The 23,478-nt window shown below is 37.9% G+C and overlaps 1 protein-coding gene across 7 annotated transcripts in view; it reads left to right on the forward strand.

Moving 5' to 3' along the window:
• The window catches only part of KCNIP4 (potassium voltage-gated channel interacting protein 4), a 1,112,575-nt gene extending 1,090,106 nt beyond the window's left edge, over window positions 1–22,469 (forward strand). For 6 of the 7 annotated variants that reach the window (XM_069494040.1, XM_069494045.1, XM_069494044.1 and 3 more), the window contains 5 exons: window positions 8,394–8,464; window positions 16,697–16,804; window positions 18,631–18,735; window positions 19,369–19,431; window positions 21,006–22,469. In XM_069494040.1, the coding sequence (XP_069350141.1) occupies window positions 8,394–8,464; window positions 16,697–16,804; window positions 18,631–18,735; window positions 19,369–19,431; window positions 21,006–21,053 (395 nt within the window). In that variant the 3' untranslated portion in view covers window positions 21,054–22,469. The remainder of the gene's footprint in view (window positions 1–8,393; window positions 8,465–16,696; window positions 16,805–18,630; window positions 18,736–19,368; window positions 19,432–21,005) is intronic. The other variant, XM_069494047.1, reaches the window with a different exon arrangement.
• Window positions 22,470–23,478: the final 1,009 nt, after the last annotated feature.

Here is a 23,478-nt window from a genome sequence, read left to right on the forward strand (position 1 = left end):
GAGACTATTCAGATAAGCGGAACCTGAGCTGAAGTTGATGTCTTACTCCTCACCATCCAACAACCCTAGTTAGGACCGTCCTGTTTTTTTCTTTCCATAAATGTGGTAACTAAGATGTAGAGAGTTCAGTCCTTTTCCAAAGCATATATAGTCTTTCATTCCCCAATCTTACCTCTCAGGAGAAGCTTTACTTCTAAGTCTGATGTCTTCCAGATTTAAAAGGCAGTAGGGACATGACATTTTGGGCAAATGGAGTGTAAGCGAAGGGTGAGTGTGTCACACTGTGGGTAGGCATTTGCAGGAAATTGCCACAATGTGAGAGGAGCTGGGGCAGGAAGTATGTGGTAGAGAGGGAAGCATCCCAGAGAGGCACAGATGCTGTGTTAAGAAACAGGGACTCTGTCCTTGAGGTGAGGCAAAACTACTCATGGGTTGAAATAGGAGCTGTTACAGGCAGATGTGTGCTTGGCATACATTCCCCTGATAGCCCTGTTCAAGATAAACTTGAGGCTGGCAATGTTTCAGGCAGGGAAAATAATTAGAATGTTATTGCCAGGAGGCAATAAAGTCTTTAACCAGAACATACATAGTAGGACTGGAGGGGTACGGACAGATTATAGACATATTTAGATGACAAAAATAGGACAATTTGGAGATTGACTTTTTGTGGTAAAAAGAGATGGAGGAGGAATTTGTTATAAATTCCGGGATTCTATCACAGACACTGGGTGATTAGTCACAGGAGGAGTTGAGGGACAGCAATCTCAATTTTGGACAAACTACATTTGTCGTGTCTGTGGGGATTTAGCCTCAACAAAAAGTTGGTACAAATCTGAGGCTCATAGGAAAAGTTAGAGAAAGAGATGAGATTTGAGAATTATTAACCAAAAAGTGATGGTTAAATCATGATGTAGATGAGGTCAGTGGAAGAAGGACAAAAAGTGGGGAGCCCCATGAGTCAAGCATGAAACTCCAGAACACACATGAAGGACCATGAGAAAGCAAAGGGATCCCTGAAGGAGACAGAGAATGAACAGCCAGAGATGCGGGAATAAGCACAAGAGAGATTGATAGTTCAGAAATGAAGAGAATGAAGGCATTAAACACTAGAGCCAAGAGGTCCAGTCAGGAAAGGACTGGAAGGTCTTTGGGACGTGGCAACATGGAGACCGTTGCTGAGTGTTGTCAGAGCAGCTTTAATCACCTTCCAGGAAGTGGAGCCCACAGCAGAGTCCACCTTGCAGGGGGTGAAAGAAACAATGGGAAGAAAACAGAGACAACCAATAGAGACAGCACTTACAAGAAACTGGGCTGGACTCATGAGGAGATGCAGAGGAAGTAGATGATAGTACCAGTAGATACAGGTGAAGTTTGTTTTTTAACACATTAACTGCCACAAGAGTTGTATTTGACCCAGTCTCATTTTGACCCTGGGGCCAAGTGAAGCATATATAAAATCTTACTTGTTGATATTCTTATTGTTGCAATTAACATTGACAATTTAATTCTAAAATTGTGGATTAAATGAATAGAAGTCAATAAATTTTGTTTTTCTATTTATGTTTACCTTTAAATTACACTCTAAGTTTTTATCCGATTTTCATCATACAACGCTGTGGCCCCAAGGAAAAGTTTCTGATTTCTTTGTGTGGTAGTCAATGTGTTAAAATAGAAAAAGCTCAAACTTGTTTATATACAGAGAAGGAGCTGGTGAAGAAGGAGATGTTAGTAGCTTAAGACAGAGGCGAGATCATGAGTAGAATCCAGACCTGGAGCAGATAGTAAGGGATGGGGTGGAGGGAGGAGGTGAACCAGGAGTTGAGGAAGAAGGCTGTACCCCAAATAGGAAGGGGACCATCTAGTCCTTCACGTAAACTTTGACCTCTCTTCAACACAGGAGGCTTCTCTCTGTGGTTGTGGCCAGAGCTATTCTGCCATTGACCTTGCCAACACATTTTTTATTCCTTTCCACTTAAAGGAACCACCATCATCTCCAGCCAAAATGAAACCACAGCGGTCTCTGAAGTGGTCTCTAGGATTCTGACAGCCCCTCTCCCAACCATGGTCCATTCTGAAAATGAGCCAGAGTGATCCTGTTAAAATGCAGGCCAGACCATGTCATTGCTCAGCTCAAAACCTTCCATCCCATCACACATAAGCCACAGCCTATGCAGTGGCCTACAAGTTGTGGCCACTGTCCCTTGTCCCCCCTCTGTTGTGTCCTTTACTTACCATTCTCCCACCCAACTCACTCCACCCCAGACACACTGGCCCCCTGCCATCCCACCAGCACACCAGCCGGGGCACTGCTCCTGGGCCTTTGAACTTGCTGTTCCGTCTGCCTGAAATTCTCTTCTCCCAAATATCTGTCTCAATATCTCACCACCTTTGCTTTTAGTCAAATGCCACCTTTCAACGAGGCCTTCCCTCAACACTCTATTTTAAATCGCAATGCCTTGAACTTTCCCTGCTTTATGTTTCTCAGCACTGAAGACCATCTAATAATATAGATTTCACTTATGTTGTTGTTTTTTAATGTCTTTTTCCCCACTGAAATGTCAGCTCCAAGGGAACAGAGGATTTCTTTACTTCGTCTGCTGCTGTATCCGTGGGTCATGGAACAGTGACCTACAAGAAACAGCACTTGATAAATATTTATTATTAATATATTGATGGATAAATGAACCCCCCTCACATGGTGGTCATAACTGTACATTGGAATCATATGTGTAAATAGCATTTTGAACAGTATATGCCACTTGAATATTAGTTGTTTCATACAAATTTAAATTCCATTTTGTTTTTTTAATCCATTTGGTTGCAAGTATGTTAGTAGGTTTGAGATAATTGTGTGCATGAATTGTCAAAACAGATATTTCTATTAAAGACGGTCTTTTAAAAGAATTAAATTAGAGTTTTGAGAAAACATAGGGAAGCCCATTATTCCATGTATTTGGATATACCTGGGGTGACAACGGCTCACCCCATCTTATGCACAGGAAGGTCTGTCCTCAAAGACCACAGACAGCCATTGGTTATGGCTCCTGATGCCAGGAGTGTAATGGGTCCAGTGTCTGCATTAATGAAAGGTTAATTTGGGATACTATGCAATTACCTCATGTATTTCTAAATTATGTAAAACCCATGGGATTTTTTCACAAAAATCATGTTTACCATCTGAGTGTCTACCAGTATATCAATAGGCATTAATATCAAAACACAAACACAGATGGAAATCTTTAAGTTATTTTTTGATTATTTCAAAGAGTTATTACATGGTATAAATTAGATACAGCTCCACATTAAAATTTTATCTTTGTTTGAAGAAAAACATTTCCACATTAGAGAACATCTACATGAGTAGAGAACATCAACTTTGCAAAGGATTCTTGTTACAAAATCCAAAAAGATTTGAGGAGAAAATCACTTTAGTGCTCTTAAAAGTCTTTGATTATTCATGTTAATTGAATGCATAAGTCTAAAAGCATGAGGCATCATTAAAGGAAATGAAATATTTTAAAGAATGATGATTTGCAATTTTAAAAATTAATGTCACACATGCCAACTGTTTCTTACATGAGGCCAGAAAAGGACAAATGTCCTAGGGCAGAATGCAGTCCTGACAGCAGGCAAATTCATGCTATGGGCATCCTCGCACTTCTACAGAGTCATCATTTATTCAGGTTGATGGTTTGAAAACAACAGGTATCTCTCATTATGAACAGTAACAACAGTGGGTTTGTAAATCACAAGCGCTCACCGTTTTCTCCAGGGAAGTGCTTTGTCTTATCTACAGAATCCCCTGCAATTTGTACTGTGTCAGGCTCTTAACTTTCTCTATTGCTTAGTGAGACAGTTTACCAAGCACAACTAGTTTGGTGTTTTAGATGTCAGCACAACTGGACTGAACAGAAGCCTCTCGTTTACAGGGCATAAAATACGCCTGCTATAAAGTAAGCAGAGAGGAAATGACTTGTGAGTGCTGTTGGCTGTGTGGTTACAGCAATACTTTTTCCACCGCGCATACAGTAAAAGTTTTAGCATGTAAGCGTTTAGCTCACTAAACATCTTAAAAGCTCATAAAAACTTCACTTTCCTGGGCTATCCCTGCTTGTGTCATAGGAATTTTGCATGCACAGTGACTGCACTAGGCACCTGTTAAACAGCTAAGGAAGAAGAGAATGAATGGATGAGCTCAAGTCAGAAGAATCTAAGTCAACAAGCATTTATTGAGCAGCTGCTACATGCAAGGCACTTGAATTACTTCGTGGGTTCTCCGCACATAAAGATTAAAATAAAGTAAATAAAAGCCCCACCCACTGAGTATTATTCTTGTTCTAGAACAATATTTCTAACAATTTTCAGGATAATTTATAGAGGACTTATTGACAGAAAGTACTATTCATGCATATGAATCTGCCTTACCATAGTAACAATGCCATGAATTGTATATTCAAATGCATGAAACAAAGTCTGTACCTTGTGCTTGAATTCAGGTGGGAGTAGGGTTTTGCAGTGGGGAGAAGGAAATTAACCAGATTAATTTGATACCACAAATATGAGACATGAGAATCAAGGGTGTTTGTTCAAATAGTCTGAACAACTAATTCAAGGGTTAGTTCGTATCATCATTGTGGTTTGGAAATTGGGTTAAGAACTGTAGGCTAAGTCTAGAGTCCTGAGTTTGTGGATAGACTGCCACCACTGAGGTCCGTGACCTCAAGTGGTTTATTTTTCTGGACCTCAGGTTGTTCCTCTGTAAAATGTAGGAGTCAGTCCAAAGGAATCCTCAGGTTTTTTTTTTTTTTTCCTACTGTAATGTTCTTTTTCTTTTCTTTTTTTTTATTTCAGTATATTTGGAGGTACAAGTGGTTTTTGTTGCATGGATGAATTATATAAGGCTGAAGTCAGGGCTTTTAGTGTGCCGTCACCAGAATAGTGTAATAGGTAATTGTTTGTCCCTCACTCCTCTTCTTCCCTCCCCTCTTCTCAGTACTTAATATTCTTTATTTCTAAGAGTTAGTATTGAAACACCTTGATGTCATTACCAACTCTACCATTAACCAACGAGGCTACCTTAGTAAGTCACTAAAATACCTGCACCTATTTTCCACCTTTGTTAAATGTAGATAAATTGCTAAATAATATCCAAGATCTCTTCCTATCCTAAGAACTTAGAATTTGTTTTTTGCCCACCTGTAAAATTTCAACATTTATTTTTCAACATCATAAGTAAAACTGTAAGAAACAGAGGCAATCTTAGCTTATCAAACTCGGTAACTATTTTCGTTATGTAAGGAATCGTGATCAAAGACCATCAGGGAGAAGAGAGATCATTGTGTTATCTTTTGAGCCCTGAACTGAACTGAAATCTAGAATCCAGGAAACCAGTTATTCATTCTTTTATCAAATATTTACTGAGTACCTAAGAAGAACACAGTTGAATGAAGCCAGAACATAGAAGCTTTCATAGACAGTCTTTTTTCCTCACTTCATCCACCTTTGTCCCTAACTAGACATTCCAGCCTTGGTCTTAGCTTGTTCCTCTTGCCCAATCTAAGCTTGTAGCTTCATTCCTCTCATTTAAAAATTTTCACTGTCTGCAAATGCCTGCCAGAAGAAATCCAAACTGCATCAGAAGGCTCATTGCTTTTCATGACACAATCCTACTGGCCTCTATTGAGTGTGAAATTGCGTCAAATTAGAACTCCTCTCACCTAGACAATACAACGGAGATCCCACAAAAACAGGAACATTTTGGGGTGAAAAAATGTTATATTTTTAAAAGCTTTGATCACATTTCTTTAAGGTAGTTGAAATAAGAATAGCTTATCTGTAAAAGAAGAATAATAGCAATATTTATTATTATATTTATTAAAAATTTAATAGGTGCCTAGGACTATTCTAAACACTTTGCATTTAGTGTCTCATATAAACTTCATAAGGACTCTGGGAAGTATATACTGGTATTGATAATATTTTGCAGATGAGGAAACTGAGCCACACAGAGATGTTAACAATTTTCCCAAGGTCATGCAATTAATCTTGGGTAAAGCTGAGATTCAAATTCAGGCAGTCTAACTCCACTATACTATTAACAAAAGCTCTCTGTATGGACTATCTAGGCTGGAAAACTGGTTTAATTTCTAGAAGAATTGCCAAGGTACATTTAGAAGAATAAGAAGTCTGTGCCACATTATTGTAAACCTTGAGAGCATAATTCCCACATGTCAAACTTTTTATTATTATTTTATTTTTTATTTCAGCATATTATGGGGGTACAAAAGTTTAGGATGTATATTGTCCTTCCCCCCTCCCTGAATCAGAGCTTCAATCTGTAAACCTAGAGAAATTCCATTTAAGAAGAATAGTCATTATCACATGCTCATGTTATCTTGTATTTTAAAATTTAAAAAATTGCAAACATCGCTTGCTCTGAGCCATTATTCATGGTGAGTTCTGTTTGCTAAGGTAGAGGCATTTACCCTGACTGTATAAACACGGTAACAAGAGACCTGCTTAATGAAGCTCATTATAAAATATGCAAAATCTCTTTTTTTTTCCCTCCTCCAAAAATAAGTTTAACATACCACGTATCAACTCACATCTCCATAGGGCACTAAATAGTTCAAGAAGTCTGTGAAAAAGTGCTGTTGAGAGCAAAACAACTTTGCAAATAGAAACAGGCTGCCAAGTCTTCATAACGCCACAGTGGAACTTCCCAACAATAGCACTATGTTGATTGCAATTGAGCACCTGGCCCCATATTTAAAAGGATTTCTTCCCCTCAACCAATCTATACCAGATGGACATCCACTCTAGATATAACACTTCTACATATTGTTTAGACCCTATTTTTATAACTGATCAGTTCACTGAAAAGTGTTAATAAGTCACATGTTTAAAATTAAGGGATTTCTCATATCATATTTAAAGGTAAGAGATGAGAGAAGATCTTACCATCATTTGAGAAACTGAGTGTACGATCGGCCTCATGAAATGTATGGCCTTCAATATTGTTTACTACTACAGTGAAGCATTCAGAAAAAACAATCCATCAATAGGTTATGGGCCCTGAGAGCCTGGAGGAAATTTAGATGACCTCTGACCTCTCTTACTTGGAGAGGGCAATTCTCTGCCCTTGCTTCCTGACAGTCTTTAAAAAGCAATTCATAAAGTAAAAACTGAATAGAAATTATGTTAAAATGCAATAAAAATAAAGGTTAAAAGTTATAAAATAGGAATAGATGAGATTTTAAACAGAAGATAAAAAGCTAGAAAGCCAATGAGCTAAAAGGTTACAATTTTTTTTGAAAAGATAAAAAAAGGTTAAGATAAAAGGCTAAGGCCCATGAGATGAAACATTGAAAATAATCGTGTAAATTTGATCAAGGGTCAAGTACAAAAGCACTTAAAAATGAAAGCTGGGCACGAAGAAAAGAAAACAATAGGAAAAAATACAGACCTTTAAAATTAAAAGGCAGTAAGCTAAGAGATTAAGGAGACAAAGAAAGGAGAGCCAGGAGAAGAGGAAGGAAGAAAAAATGAAGCAAACTAAGAGGGCATGTTGGATTCCAGAGGACATTGGCGTCATTAGACAACATCCTGAGGCATGATGGTTAGAGAGCCGTCCATACCTGTCCATTGTTATCCACAGCCTGGAATCCCACCCAGGATCCCGATAGAGTAAGGGCTCCCTCCCTATAGCATGCAATTGGGAACCTTTAGGACCACCCAGTCCCCTTCCAACATTGTCACAGAAACGATCCAAGACACCACTGATCCCAACCCATCAGCCAACTTTGCTGGCTGTGGGCTAGCCTGGTTCTCAAGGTCTGAAAGACTCGAGTTCATGTTCCAGATCTGCTCCTTGTTAGCTGTGTGACTTTGGGCAAGTTTCTCAACCTCTCTGAGTCCCAATATCCTTATCTGAGTTGGAACAATGATGAAAGTACTAATAATGACAGTAACACTAATAATAGCAACTCATCCTTGTCTCATTCATGGTATTTTTATTGCTTTACTTCTAGAGACAGTCTCTGCCAAACACTAAGCAATTTCCTGACACATCTTGCTCAATCCTCACATCCACCTGTGGGACCATGTCTCGGTCCCAGTGTTGGTATTGTCACCCAGCTTTCATGTGTTCAGAGCATTTATAGCCAGAAACTCACAGAGGGTGTTCGTCACCAATGGCCTCATTGTAGGCACTTACTCTTGTGAATCTCAAATTCTGGTCCTCTACAGAAAGAGGCTGGGCAGCTGGGAAGAAAGCACAAGCTGAGGGAGGTGGTGTTAATTTTCCTAATTAAAGGAGGCTCAGAACTGCTGTCCAAGTCATATGCAGGATGTGGAAATACTGACTTAATGTTATCCCCTGTTTAACATTTCAGACTCTACAACATATGCACATTTTCTGTTCAATGCTTTTGATACGGACCACAACGGAGCTGTGAGTTTCGAGGTAAGCCCGAGGCTGTTTTCATATCATTTGGCTTCAGACACTGTGAAAGGGATTTTAGTCTTTTAAGTGGAAAAATTTGAGTTTGGAGATTTGATCATTTTTGAATAGGGGGGAAATTAAAAAGCCCAAGGACACTTTCTTTTCCTCATGGAGTTGCCAAGAACCTGCCCTTATCTTTCAAAAGAAGTATAAAGTACAAGCCACATTTAGTTTGTTTTCTAGCACTTTATATCTGTTCTTACAAGGAAATTCCATTTCCTCAACTCTGTGTGAACAATCCCAGAAGGCGAATGATTTAACTAACGTTTGCTGGCACCTAGTGGGGGCCGGTGGCTGTGGTCGGCCTCGGGAACACAAAGATGATCAAGTCAAAAGCCCTGCTGTGGGGGTCCCAGTAAGCAGGGCAGCCAGGCAAGAAAATAAGTAGAGAAAAATATCATATTCAACAGCCTGACAATTTTACAAGGACATTTCTTTTTAAATTACAAACTTTAAGTGATCTGTAGAGGAAGCATGCAATTTTTTTCATGAAATACTGCATATAAACATCTAGTAAAATGACATATGTCCTAGATGGTCACATAGCTTATATGTATATGTGTATACACACACACACACACACACACACACATAAATACAATGATGTCATTCATATGATTCACGTGATACATAGCAGGTCACAGATAGTAATATATTTGATTCTAAGTGTTAGGAGAATAGACCAAACACTAAGTCTGATCAGCTGTAAAGACTGGAGGCTTTAATTTTTTTTTTTTTTTTTGAGACAGAGTCTCACTCTGTTGCCTGAGCTAGAGTGCCATGGCATCAGCCTAGCTCACAGCAACCTCAAACTCCTGGGCTCAAGTGATCCTCCTGCCTCAGCCTCCCGAGTAGCTGGGACTACAGGCATGCGCCACCATGCCCGGCTAATTTTTTCTATATATATTTTTAGCTGTTCGTATAATTTCTTTCTATTTTTAGTAGAGAATAGGGGTCTCACTCTTGCTCAGGCTGGTCTCAAACTCCTGACCTTGAGCGATCCTCCCGCCTCGGCCTCCCAGAGTGCTAGGATTACAGGCACGCCCGGCCATAGAGGCTTTAATTTTTGTTAGGAAGCTATGCAAAAAATGTATAACTCACCTTCTTGCTTATATTCTGAATGGCTGTGTTTGGTCTCTGAGGAGTAGAATTAAACATTATCTTACTTTGTAATTCCACTTCCTCGGTTTAATTAATACATATATATGTATGTATATGGAAATGACATAATTTGAGAGATACATTTTTGGGGAGTGGAAGAGGATGCATCTTACACATGGGCAGAAATCTCACTGAGGCCCATGACTTAGGAAAGCAGAGGATGGAAGGAGACCAACAAGAAAATTGTACCGGGGGATAGGCAAGTTTGTAGCTTTGAGTCAGGCAGTGCAAAGGCAATTCATGTGACCAAAGCGTCTGTACCCCTGTAATATTCTGAAATTTAAAAAATAATGTGCCAGTGGTAGGAGGGGCATTAGCAGGGAAGCCTGCCCAACAGAATTATGGACTAATCTGAAGGACAAGTAGGAGCAGCTTAGGAGAAGAAAAGCTTGGGATGAAGGGATGGGATGGGAAGAGTAGGCAGTGAGGCAGAGGAGGGTTTAAGAGGGTGAAAGTTAACACGGGCATGTGTAGCTGTGCGGGTTCAAGGGCTTTGCGGAGTCAGGATGAAGAGAGAAAGGGACAGGCTTCTGTGACATCAGTCAGCCAGCACCTCCCCTCGCACACTCTCCCCTGTCCTCATGCAGACTGGGTCCCACTAACACAAATATTCTGGGCCAAGAACCACAAAAGTTCATCTCGCATAACTTAACCAAGAAATATCACTGGGAAGAGAAGAATAGAAGCTGACAGTGGCTGAGGAGAGTGTGAACTAAGAAGTCAAGACCAGGCAGGTTTACCCTGGGTGTGGAAGAATATAGGGAGAGGGGAGGATGGGAGGATGTTCTAAGTACCAGTATCCTATAATATTTCTTCTGCAGATGTCAGCTTATATCACTCATGATAATGTTGCACTTACTAACAAGATTAATTCCAGCACAGCCTTAATTTTCCTATAACATAGAAGTCAAAGTTTCTAAATTTTTATAGCTAGCTTGAAGAGGATGAGTAAGGCAAAAACTGCTAGTGATTTCACTACTCGAAATTACCTATTTACCATAAATAGAACACTGGTTTCCTAGGGCACACATTATATCCAATTTTGCATGTAAATTTAATCTGGTGTTAATGATATGGCACCATGCATAATGTTGCTTTTATAATATTTATGTAAAATACTGGTAATTGCAATTCCAAATTGATTGTAATTTGGAAAATTATTTATAATGGTTATATATGATATATGCATTAGCAAAGTGCCTTTCCTTTTAAAAGCAAACTAATGGCTAAATTAATAAAGGTTGAATCAAAATCAAATTTCAAACTAAGCTATTCCAGTTATTTTTCTAAATTGATTAGCTACCCTGGAAAGTCTCTAGAAAACAGGAATGGTTAGGGAATGAACACATTTTGAGTAGCAATAGCATACTGGGAGGGATAGAAGAGAGACTATCTGATTCTACAATAAAGAAAAATGGAAGTTTTCCACTTAATTTGCTTAAACTTGAAGGGCAGAATGAATAAGACAGGAGGGGCCTGGGATCTAGATATGATGGATCTAATTTCCATTTGCCACCAAGTGGCTGTGAGACCCTGAGATAAGTATTTAAACCCTCTGTGCCTTAATGTTCATATCTGTACGATGTCAGCAACCAAAGCTACTTTATAGGATAATGTAAGAATAAAAAAGTCATAATGTTAGTAAAGGGCTTGGCTCTGTGCCTGGCACCAAATATGTGCTCAATATTTATTAGATGTTAACTATAGCAGTTATTATTTGGGGGATTTTTCTAACAAAGTCAATTAATAATGACATTCATCATCTCATTACCCAGTAATGCAACTACCTGCAAACGCATCTTTCTAAGCCATCGTGGTCTTTGATTGGCAGGTGATGCCCTGGCATAATGACCAGCACTGAGACAAGTACACTGAACAAGTACAGGTCAAATCTCCATGCCTTTTTTCTTTCTTTTGCCTTGATAATAAGATAATGGAAACCAAAATTCAATACAGACCTCCACCCCTTACCATTTTTGTGCATTGGAGGACAAAGGTAACCTATGTGCACAAGGTAATTGCACAAAGTACTCTTTGAGAGCTGTTGTCCTCGTTGTTATTTTAACATTGCCACTTTCTGCTTGAGACATGTCAATTACCACTCAAAAAAATGTGGAGCAAAAATCATGTAAGCCACATTGAGTTTCCCATTTCTCTTTTGCACAAAATAAAATAGTCATTCCTGTTTTGAAATTACTGTTTACTGATATCATCCCACAAGATAGAGCTGATCAAAGTCCATAGCTATGTTTTAACGTAAGTAGTTTCAGGATATACGTAATAATATTTAAGGGAAAGGTATGAATTATGCATCAGCATGTGAATCGATATACTTTTATTCACAAATATTAGAAAATCATACACTAAGTGACAAAAACAATACGATAATTTCATTGGCTCACAGGAACAAAAAGTCCAGAGATAGGGCTGGCTACAGCCTAAGGGCAGGACCCTTTATGGTTGCAAGAAGAGGCCAGCAGCTCCTGTTGAGCACACAAGGGAGATCACCTGTGTCCTGGCATTCCTAGCAAGAGTTTGAGAGTCCAGAGAATCACTTTTAGAATTGGACTAGGTTTGGCCACATGCCAGCCACAGATCCAGTTGTCTTGGCCAAAGGGATAAAATGTGCTTCTTGGCTTTGCCTAGATCATGGCTCCATCACTAGAGTCAGAGATGGAGTGAGCTTCTGCAGAACAGCATAGATCACCAAATGGAATTTGGGAGCCCACTAGAGAGGAAAAAGACAAAAGTCCACACTTGACTTAAAAGTGCTATTTTGAAATCTTTCCTTGTGATTGATCTGTTTGTTTGGTGGTGAGGCCAATGCCAATGATTCCAGTAGGCCAGTGGCTTTCAAAGTGTGATCTCTGGAAGCAACATAGGCATCTCCTTGGAACTTGTTGACATATGAATTCTCACCACCACCCCAACCCCCCCACCCTAATGAATCAGAACTCTAGGGGTGAGGCTCAGCAAGGTGTGTATTAGCAAGCCCTCCAGGTGATTGTGTTGCATGTTAAATTTTGAGAGCTAATACTCCAAGCATGTTTTCAAAGACCTTGTATCCAGCTCCCCTTTCAATTAATGGAATATAACTACTACTTCATGAATTGAAGAAAAAGATAGGGTTTACATTGATAACCACCAGCCTAATCTAGTCTTTCCAAATTGTTCAGCCTCTAATCTTCTTCTAACAAGGGTCTGTGCTCTGCAATGACTATTTTACACACTCTTAAAAAGCCAAAGATTTTTAAGTTGTGCAATTTTATAGTTGTGCAAGATGTAAACTGCACAACTCCAAAGGGTGTCATTAGCTCTTAATTTCAGCATATTACATATTACAGATATATAGAGAGCTTCCTCCTTCTCTCTCCTCAAACCTCCAATTCTAACCTATTCTGCCAGGCTCTTCACTCCCAAGTAGCTGCCGCTCACAAAAGCTATCTGATGGATGTACGAACTGAGGAAATGTATCTTCTCCCTTCACAGGTTGGACCATTTACCTGCATTCTGGATCCTTCTTACCTTTTCAGGAATCTTGGTCCATTTCTTGCTCCTTATTCTTTTTTAGATTCTTCCCTTCAGTATTCAAAGTGCTCATCATTAAAAATCACTCTTCACTTCTTCTATTTCACTGAAACTGTTCCTGTTACTCACTGGTGGCCTCAATGTTGCTGGTCCAACAAGCACTTTTCAGTCCTCAGCAGTAGTCTGTGTCAAGATGAACAATCCTTTCCTAGTGAAATGCTCTCTTCTCTTCACTCTTCTTCGTTTTTTTTTTTTTTTTGAGACAGAGTCTTGCTCTGTTGTCTGGGCTAGAGTGCAGTGGCATCAGCTTAGCTCACAGCAACCTCAAACTCCTGGGTCAAGAGATCCTCCTCCCTCAACCTCCCAAGTAGCTGGGACTACAGGTGCACACTACCATGCCCAGCTAATTTTTTTCTATTTTTAGTAGAGATGGGGTCTCACTCTTGCTCTGGCTGGTCTTGAACTCCTGACCTCAAGTGATCCTCCTACCTCTGCCTCCCAGAGTGCTAGGATTGCAGGCAGGAGCCACTACGCCCAGCCTCCTCTTTCTTCTTTAGCAACTTCTTTTCAAGATGTTTTGCTAGCTTCTCTCTTTCTATTAAATATTGGAATTGTGGCCTTCTCTTGAATCCTCTTTTTCTCTCACTTGACAATCTACCCTGAATGAAAATGGGATGTAGAGTAAGTATCGCTGCAAGGCCACATGTTGAAGAGACTATTCCTTCCCTATTGAATGGTCTTGACACCACTGTTGAAGATCAGTTGGCCACAGATGCTGGGTTTATGTCTGAACTCTCAATTCTCTTGCACTATTCTATATTTCTATCTTCATACCGGTACCACACTGTTTGGATTACTATAAATTTGTACTAAGTTTTGAAATTGGGAAGTGTAAATCCTCTAACTTTGTTTTTCTTTCTTAATATTGTTTTGGCAATTCAGGGCCTCTTGCGATGTGAATTTGACAATTGCTTTTTTCATTTCTGCAAAAAAGGTCAATCGCCATTCTTTATAAATTTGTTTAAGTGGAATAGTTGTATACTTCTTTAGCATGATAAAAGTCAGGATCACGCTTAAAAGAAAGCAATGTGGAGATACCTTAAACAGATTCAAGTATAACTACCATTCGATCCAGCAATCCCATTATTGGGCATCTACCCAGAAGAACAAAAGTCACTCTATAAAAAAGACACCTGCACCTGAATGTTTATAGCAGCACAATTCACAATCACAAAGATGTGGAAACAACCCAAATGCTCGTCAATTCCTGAATGGATTAGCAAAATGTGGTATATGTATGCCATGGAATATTACTCAGCTATTAGAAATAATGGCGATATGGCATCTCTTTGGTTCTCCTGGAGAGAGCTGGAACCCATTCTATTAAGTGAAGTATCCCAAGAATGGAAAAATAAGCACCACATGTACTCACCAGCAAACTGGTTTCCCTGAGTGCACATTTGGGAATAACATCAATTGGGTATCGGACAGAGGTCAGGGCTGAGTGGAAGGGATGGGTGTATACCTACTTGATGAGTGCGATGCGCACTGCCTGGGAATGGACAAGCTTGAAGTTCTGACTGGGGGGGATGGGGTGGGGGGAGGGGATGGGTGCACACCTACGTGATGAGTGCGATATGCACTGTCTAGGGAATGGACACAATTGAAGCTCAGACTCGGGGGGATGGGGAGGCATGGGCAATATATATAGCCTGAACTTTTGTATCCCCATAATGAGCTGAAAAACAATAAAATAAAATAAAATAAAATAAAAAAGAGGAATAATAGAAATATTTTCATTAAGCTCAGGAACAAAATAAGGATATCTCTTATCATTTTCATTATGTATCATTGTTCTAGTCTACAAGTCTTAGACCACACAATTAGAAAAAAGAAAGTAAACATAAAAATTGAAAAAAAGAGGTAAAATTAACCTCATTGGCAGCTAATATGATTGCACACATGAAAAACCCAAGAGAAAACTTATACTATAGTAACAGTAAATTGGCAGGAAAAAATTATTATCCAGAAATAAATGACTTTCATATATACAAACAAAACTAATACAGAATATATCATAGAAGGAAATATTTACAACAGCAATAGAAAAATTAACGTACCTAGAAATAAATATGAGAAGAAATGTGAAAGAACTGTATGGTTAAATAAACTATAGTATACGCATACATACAGTACAGTGGTGAAAAAGACTGGAATTGTTTCCCTGATGTATAGTTAAGTGAAAAAAATTTAAGTACAGAACAGTCTGTTAGACTGTCATTTGCATAACAGGAAGAGGAACATATATATACACACATAAACAGATCTTGTACTTATATATGCCCAAAAGTTAGTTGGAAGTAAATAAAAGCTATTAATGCCAATTATCTGTGGTGAAAGGAACAGGTCCAGGAAGGGGAGGAAGATTTTTTCCAGACATCTTGCATTGTTTTTAAACTTTGAACTGTATAAATATTGTCTATTTAAACACACATACACACACACACACACACACTTTAAGAAATTGTGACAGAAAAGAACAGCTATAAAATGATGGAATGTGGAAAAGGAGAGAGAGAATGCAAATTCACCCAGAAGATCACTTTTGAATTTTCCTTCTGCTTTCATTCCTACCTAAAATTGGATTATGGACTCGGAATTTGGCTGTATTGTTAACCCTGCTCTATATAACAACAGATATATATGAATATGATCAAGTTAACATGGCTGGTCTGCAATGCAAACCAACTTAAACAGGATATAAGCTGAGGGCTCCATTTTAACACTTACAGATCCGATGCCCTTTCCAGGAACTGTTTTAAGCAGCCTAACTCTTAATCGTCATAAAATCTTTAAGTAGATACTATTGATACTATACATGTATTTTACAGATATGAAAATTGAGGCAAAAGGATGTTACCTTCCCTAAGGACACAAGCTATTCAGTGATGTAGCTGGAATTTGAATCCAGGCAGTCTGGTTTCCAGCTTCATGCTCTTAACCACTGCCCACATGTAAATTATAACTGAATTTCTTATTAAAGACTACAGTTGGTCTACCTCTTATAGATAGCTGCATTTCTCGTTAGCAAATCTTTTTATTGGAAGTGTGTTATGTGTATGCTTGTATTTTTAAAAATACAGTGTTATTAGATTCTTTTCAGTAAATCCTGTGCACTTGTGGTGGAACACCAATAGCACTTATACTCAAGCGTCTTACTGTTTAGGTGTCCATTCTGATATGATTTCCAGCACCGTGGTCGATTTAATTTGCAGTTTGCAATTAGAACGTGAGAATGTTAAGGCTAAGAAGTGGTTTATGCCTACACAGAACTCTAAGAAACAGACGATCAAGGACACAATCATTTTGCAAAATAAATGGTTGAAAATCTGGAGGGTTATAACCCTTGCTTCCATCATTTGAGAGATAATTTTATTAGAGTTTGTGTTTTGATTTTTTAGAAAGGTCATATCAAATTGTGTTCTTATTTTTATTTTGTTTTAGGATTTCATCAAGGGTCTTTCCATTTTGCTCCGGGGGACAGTACAAGAAAAACTCAACTGGGCATTTAATTTGTATGACATAAATAAAGATGGCTACATCACTAAAGAGGTAAGAAATGCTTCACCAACACAGCTATCATTTGGACCACTTTCATTTCTTGACTTTAAAATATTAAACAATTGCAATTAATTTGAAAATAGTTTTGTCAGGACATCTAAAATATTTTGTGTGGTGGTGGATGAGAGATGTATTATAATAAAAAATTTGGAATGGATAGAGATAGTTTATGGTGAATCTCCAAAACAAATATATAACACATAAGGATTACACCCATTTCCTACTGGCATCTTAATAAATACTGTGAATGGAATAAAGACTGTGATTGGAAAGAAATGAAATGGAAAGAAAATGTAGCCAAACCACGTTCAAATATTTGGCCTGAAACCTTCTCCCCACCCCCCAATATCATGTAATCCATAAGGAAATGCAATTTTTATAATCATATGGATTGTGGAATGACTTAATGGGGAATGGTGGGGTCTCCAAATATACTTTGAGGCAGAACATCTGAGAAGAAAGGCTCCCATACCAAATTAAGACACTCATATCCATAGTTTATCAAACCAATTAAAAACACAGTGAGAAACAAAGGAAAAGGGATGGGGTAAGTTAACCACGCTTATGATAGAGTGCAAATGGGGTTGAAAGACCACACTCCCTGAATCCTGGGCATGTTCAATGTCCCCATGTCTTGTCTTTCTCTCTGCCTCACTGACCTTCTCTGGAGTTGAGTTTTGAGCAAGGGGCCCCACAGACAACAGGTGCCAATGGCCAGTGACATGAACTTGCTCTATGGGAAAGACACAGGGACAAGTGTGCCTGGTGCATAAGTAGTTATGGGTTGTATTTGTGTTTCTTGAACACAGGACACATGGGGCAAGAATGGATGTTATCATTGGGTGCCATGTATGTGGAGCATATGGTGACCAGTTAGTGATTCCTGTGTATTTTGTATACCATGAATATTTGTTACCCAGGTGCCTCAGGAATATTAAGTACTCTTGGTCCTTTGATTTCTTTCTACCTCATGAATTCTACGTCTAACAAACTTCTTGCTACTTATTTATACTCAAAACATCTTAAAAGGTCTCACCTGTCTTACAAACTACAAACTACCTTATCATTTATAACAGAATTGAATACTCTAAAATTAAATATATATTAGATCTTTATTATCAACCTAACCTAGAGACTTTTTATGTGAAACAAATGTGAAACAATAAATCTGAATATCTAAGCAATTATTAATATATATTTTTACTCTCATAAGAATGAAAATGACAAGGCAAAAACTAGATTTTGTTTTATTTAAAGAAATTAATAAATGTTCAAGGTGTTTCCCAGGGTCAAAATATTTTGACTAGTCTTCATGCATGACTTCTTCAGTTAAAGCCATAGCAGGAAAAAAAACCACAAAGAAAATCCTAATGAGCTTTGAGACTTAGTTTCAGTAATTCTAAATGGAGTTTATTTTATTCTCAATATATGGTGTGCAGTATATTTCATTCTCAATAAATGGAAATTAGTAATCAACATACAGGATATATAACTCAATAAAACAAAGATTGTCTATGTAAAGTCTATGGAAATCCAAGGAATAAACCGGAGTATTTCTTTCCTGACCATGTTAGCTATATGGAAATTTGCTTCATTTTGAAACCAAGATCAGAATTGATTCTTACATTCTGATTCTGATGCTCTTAAGGCAGAAAGTGGTTTGTTGCCTTTTCCTTTGGGGCATCCAAAAGTCATCTAATGAAGAATCAAAGGAAAATAAAAAAAAATAAAATTAAGTAGGAAAAACCCGTCAAACCTTCTTAGATTGTTTTCTTCATACATTGTGCAGCCTCATGTGGGTGCCTTTTACTTTTCAGGAAATGCTTGATATAATGAAAGCAATATATGACATGATGGGTAAATGCACATATCCTGTCCTCAAAGAAGATGCTCCTAGACAACATGTTGAAACATTTTTCCAGGTAAGAACGAAAATAGAAGTCAAGGAGTCATTAGGAGCAAATTTCCTGATGTTTGAAGAGTGCCATGATGATTCAAAAGAATGCAGAAGAAAAGAGTTTTTACTGAAGGGATAAAAATAGAATACTTACCATCCTAGTAATCTAATAATTTTGGTTTTGAATTTAACACTGCTAACTACACTGACTGAACATTCACTGTATTCTAGATAGGACACTAAGCAATTCTCACATTTCACAAGTTTTTTTGTTTGTTTTCGTTCAGTTCTTACAGGAACGCTGTGAGGCTATAAATCCCCATTAACCCCATTTTATAGATGAGAAGAGCAAGGCTCCAAAAGTGCCAGCAAATTGCCTGAGCTCTGTTGTATCTATTAATGGAAGACAGGATTTTACCTGGGGCAGAGAAACTCTAGATCTTCACCACATTATACTGAACAAGGAACAGCCTAAAAGGATTCGCCATATGATTCTTATCTCTAAGAAACTATTACTAGGTTCTGCTATTAAGCAGTTTCTCCATATAAAAAGAGCAGTTGAGCTTTCTCTTCATCAACTGCAGCTCATTCAGTTCAGGTGTGAGGGTATCAAGGTGTAAGTCAGTATAACATGTTTTATTCTTTTCTTCCTGAACAGAAAATGGACAAAAATAAAGATGGGGTCGTTACTATAGATGAGTTCATCGAAAGTTGCCAAAAAGTAAGTAATGAAAGTAAAAGAACTATCCCTTTTGATTTCATAACAGCTAGACTGTGTATTGCCAGCTAGCCACCATGAACTGAGCAAAGTAATATATAAAGATCACATGCCTAAGCTTACCACTTCTACAAGAGGCAAGATGAGCCTAGCACTCTGAAAATAATTTATAAATTCAACAAAGCAACTGAGAGCATGCTCTGAGGTAGGCTAGCTATGAAGCCCTGCATATATAAAAGTTTCACACATACTGTGTTTTTGTTTCCCAAATCCTTTACAGAGTATTCATCATTGAAGATAAAACATACGAGATCTGTCCGGAAAGTATCCAGCCATTCTTAATATATTACATGGCTGGACACTTCCCGGACAGACCTAGTATATGGGAGATTTAAATTGCTTTTTTCCCAGACTTACCATATAACATGTATATTATCTAACATATCTCCGTAGATTTAGAATTCCCATACAGCCAAGTATGCATCACAGGCCAAGATTGTATCCGATTTCTAAGAAAAATAGCATTGCTTTAGTGTACGTGGGTAAGAAATGGCTTTTTTGCTAAACCCAGTCACAAAAAATAAATTGTGGAAAATTTTCTCAGAAGCGAAATCTGGGGAGTTACCTGTCATCTGGGAAACCAGTGTTAGCTTACTTAGAATTACTTAACTTGATGTGTGGGTAGAACCACGATTAAGAATTTTTAAAATAATCATGGAGACAATTCTCTTTAAATTGTTGCTCCTCAACTTTCCTGATGCCTGCTTGTTTCTTAACTTGGATTTCAAGGTGATGGTCTTGAGAGAATTACCTTGGTGACATCAACCTGCTTAATGGAGATGTTACTTTGTTTCTAGCAGTGGAAGCCACTATTGGTTCAGCCACCGTTTACCCCTTGCTATAAACAGCTCGCTGCCCTTCACATACAACTGACCAGTGCTCCAGTAATGCCCAAAGTCTGTCACCTTAGCTCTTTTCTAAGGAATATGCTAAACTGAAGACAGCCACTGGGCAGTGATTTCTCCCAACAAGTCTTTTCTCTGGCATTCACATAGATTTAGCCATAACTAGCAGACATAAAAAATGAGGTGCAATTACTGAAGACCTGTTCCCTCTTATTCACCACCCTGCCTCCCGAGCCCCAACCTCCAAGCCTCATGGAGTGTTGGCTCTTAGCTCACAAGCAAACTCTGTTTCCTTGCACCTGTATAAAAAGTTACTAGGATTTGGTCTGTGATCTACCTGGAATGCCAGAATTCTCATTTGTTCCCTTTGACTTCCCTCTGTGCCTCTCTAGATTCTCTTTTGGCATTAAGATTTGAGAAATATCCTCTATTAACAACAAGTTATGATTTAAATAAAGTGTTTAATGCCTGGTAGACTCAACAAAACATAAAATGGGCCCTCTGTAGTAGTAATCTATTTGGAAAGTGGATAATGGTGTTTACATTTGCAAATACTTAGTATTTGAGCTTTTGGCATAGGTGGTTGGTGGGAGGAAGTAATACTTAGGAGCAAAATAGTGTACTTTCCCCTGCAGATATGCTGAATGTAATCCCTCTGTTTCTCCCTTACAGGATGAAAACATAATGCGCTCCATGCAGCTCTTTGAAAATGTGATTTAACTTGTCAAATAGTTCCTCAATCCAACAGACAAATGTGAACTATTCTACCACACTTAACATTGGAGCTACCACTTTTAGCATAGATTGCTCAGCTTTACACTGAAGCATATTATGCAAATAAGCTTTGTTTTAATATAAAGCAATCCCTACAAGATTTGTTTTCCAGTTATAATAAATTTGCATCCTTTTCATAATGCCACTGAGTTCATGGAATGTTCTAACTCATTTCATACTCTGTGAATATTCAAAAGTAATAGAATCTGGCATATAGTTTTATTGATTCTTTAGCCATGGGATTATTGAGGCTTTCACTATCAGTGATTTTAAAATATTAGTGTTTTTTGCTACTCATTTGTATGTTCTCAGTCCTAGGATTTTAAATGATTTTCTAAATATTGACATCTGCATTTAATTTCCAGAAATTAATTTTCATGTTTGTATGCTGTAATTCCATTTATATACTTTAAGTAAACAAGATTACTACAATTAAAAAAACCCCACATAGTCCCAGTTTCTATGGATTTGCCACCATCTGTTAAAGACATTAATTTATCTGGCGTTTTTAATAACATTTAACAAATTAGTTTATTAACAGATATCAGCATATGCCTAAGTTATTTTAATAAGCATTTCTTAATTTTCCATAATACATATTACAACAAAGGCCTACATAATATAGATAATTTTGGATTTGTTCAATCTTACATGCTATTTTCTATCGTATCATTAAGTGGAAGTTCAGGAAGGCATGAAACAAAGCAAGGATGTTTACAAGTGTATGCAAAAGGTCAGGGTATCTGTCCTCCAGTACATAGTAATGCTTGATGACAAGTAATCCTTAACAGCATTAAAGGCCAATTCCATCTCTTTCCCCTGACTTCCTCATAGCATGTTTATATTTCAAGCCATTCAGGAACAAAGAGACCTTGGTTACCCCAATGCCTACTAGGAACAAACAGCAAGCAAAATTCACTTTGAAAGCACCAGGGATTCCCTTATATTGAGAGCTACTATCAAGATGTAGTACAAAATGAATATAAGTGCTGAACAACTCATCTGGATTACATTATGATTTAGCTCATCATAAAACTCCAACAATCCAGATTCTAATGATCTTAAGCAAGACTATACAGTTGCCACATTACTGAAAATATACACACCTTCTCTGTTTTGTAGAAATATCACAAAGACCAAGAGGCTACAGTAGGAGGAAATTTGCAACTGTCTTTGCAACAATAAATCAGGTATCTATTCTGGTGTAGAGATAGGATGTTGAAAGCTGCCCTGCTATCACCAGTGTAGAAATTAAGAGTAGTACAATACATGTACACTGAAATTTGCCATCGTGTGTTTGTGTAAACTCAATGTGCACATTTTGTATTTCAAAAAGAAAAAATAAAAGCAAAATAAAATGTTTATAACTCTACTGTCTATGTTATAGGTTTTTATTCTAACAAATTTTGCAATTACTAGATTAAAAACATTACCTTTTCTTATGGCATTTTTGAGATCGTAGGTATCTTTGGGTGGTGCTAAATACAAGTAATAACAAGGCCAGTGGGCAGGCCGCTGTTGTAGCTAGTATGATCTGAGGATGTGACAAGGTAGTAGAGACCTGAGGAAAAGGTGTGCCAGACAAAGGGCCCAGGAAGAACAAAAGCTCTGAAGGAGGATGAGCATTTCTGCATTAAGACGCCTCAGAAATTACCTGCATTCTTTCACATAACAGCTGTGAGACTATATCTGAAATGAGAACTGCAAAGAGGTCACTCCAAGCGTGTGCGGAATAGAGCAAGGAAAGGGCATTCTCTGATGCTTCCGGGGTACAGCCTTGCTGCTCCCACATACAAGAGTGATCTCTCACTTTCATCCTTTCCAAAATATTGGTCTGCTTTGGATTTGGTGTGGCTACTCAAGTCTGTAGGCCTGTCTTCTTGCCCATAAGATAGAAGGTCTTATTCTTGTTTTCTATTTCTCTTCCTCTACTCCTCTCTTTTGCAGAGTAATCTATAGTTAGCTTCCTCTACATCAAAATTCCAAACTACATCTGTAAATTATGTCTTAAAAGCTTTTTTAAAAAACCAAATTGTTAAACATAAGCAAGCAAAACAAAATCACTGAATGCATACAAAAGTTTTAAGATTTTAATTTCTGAATATATGTACATCAGCATTTTCTGACTAATAAAATGCAAAAATAACATTTACTTAAATACAATTAACACCCAAAGTTTAGGTAGTTTTAACAAATTGTAATAAACAACATACTTGTAATAGAATTTACACAGTGAAAAAAACTTTCTTAAACTAGAATACTCTGGAAAGAAGTTTTCCAAGCATTCTACATTACAAAATACATATTTACAACCAATAATTAATAGTGCATTCACAAATGTTTGTCCACTATTTTAAACTTCTATAGCATC

This window comes from Eulemur rufifrons, chromosome 19, assembly GCF_041146395.1.
Source record: "Eulemur rufifrons isolate Redbay chromosome 19, OSU_ERuf_1, whole genome shotgun sequence".
In the NCBI taxonomy this organism is placed as follows: domain Eukaryota; kingdom Metazoa; phylum Chordata; class Mammalia; order Primates; family Lemuridae; genus Eulemur; species Eulemur rufifrons.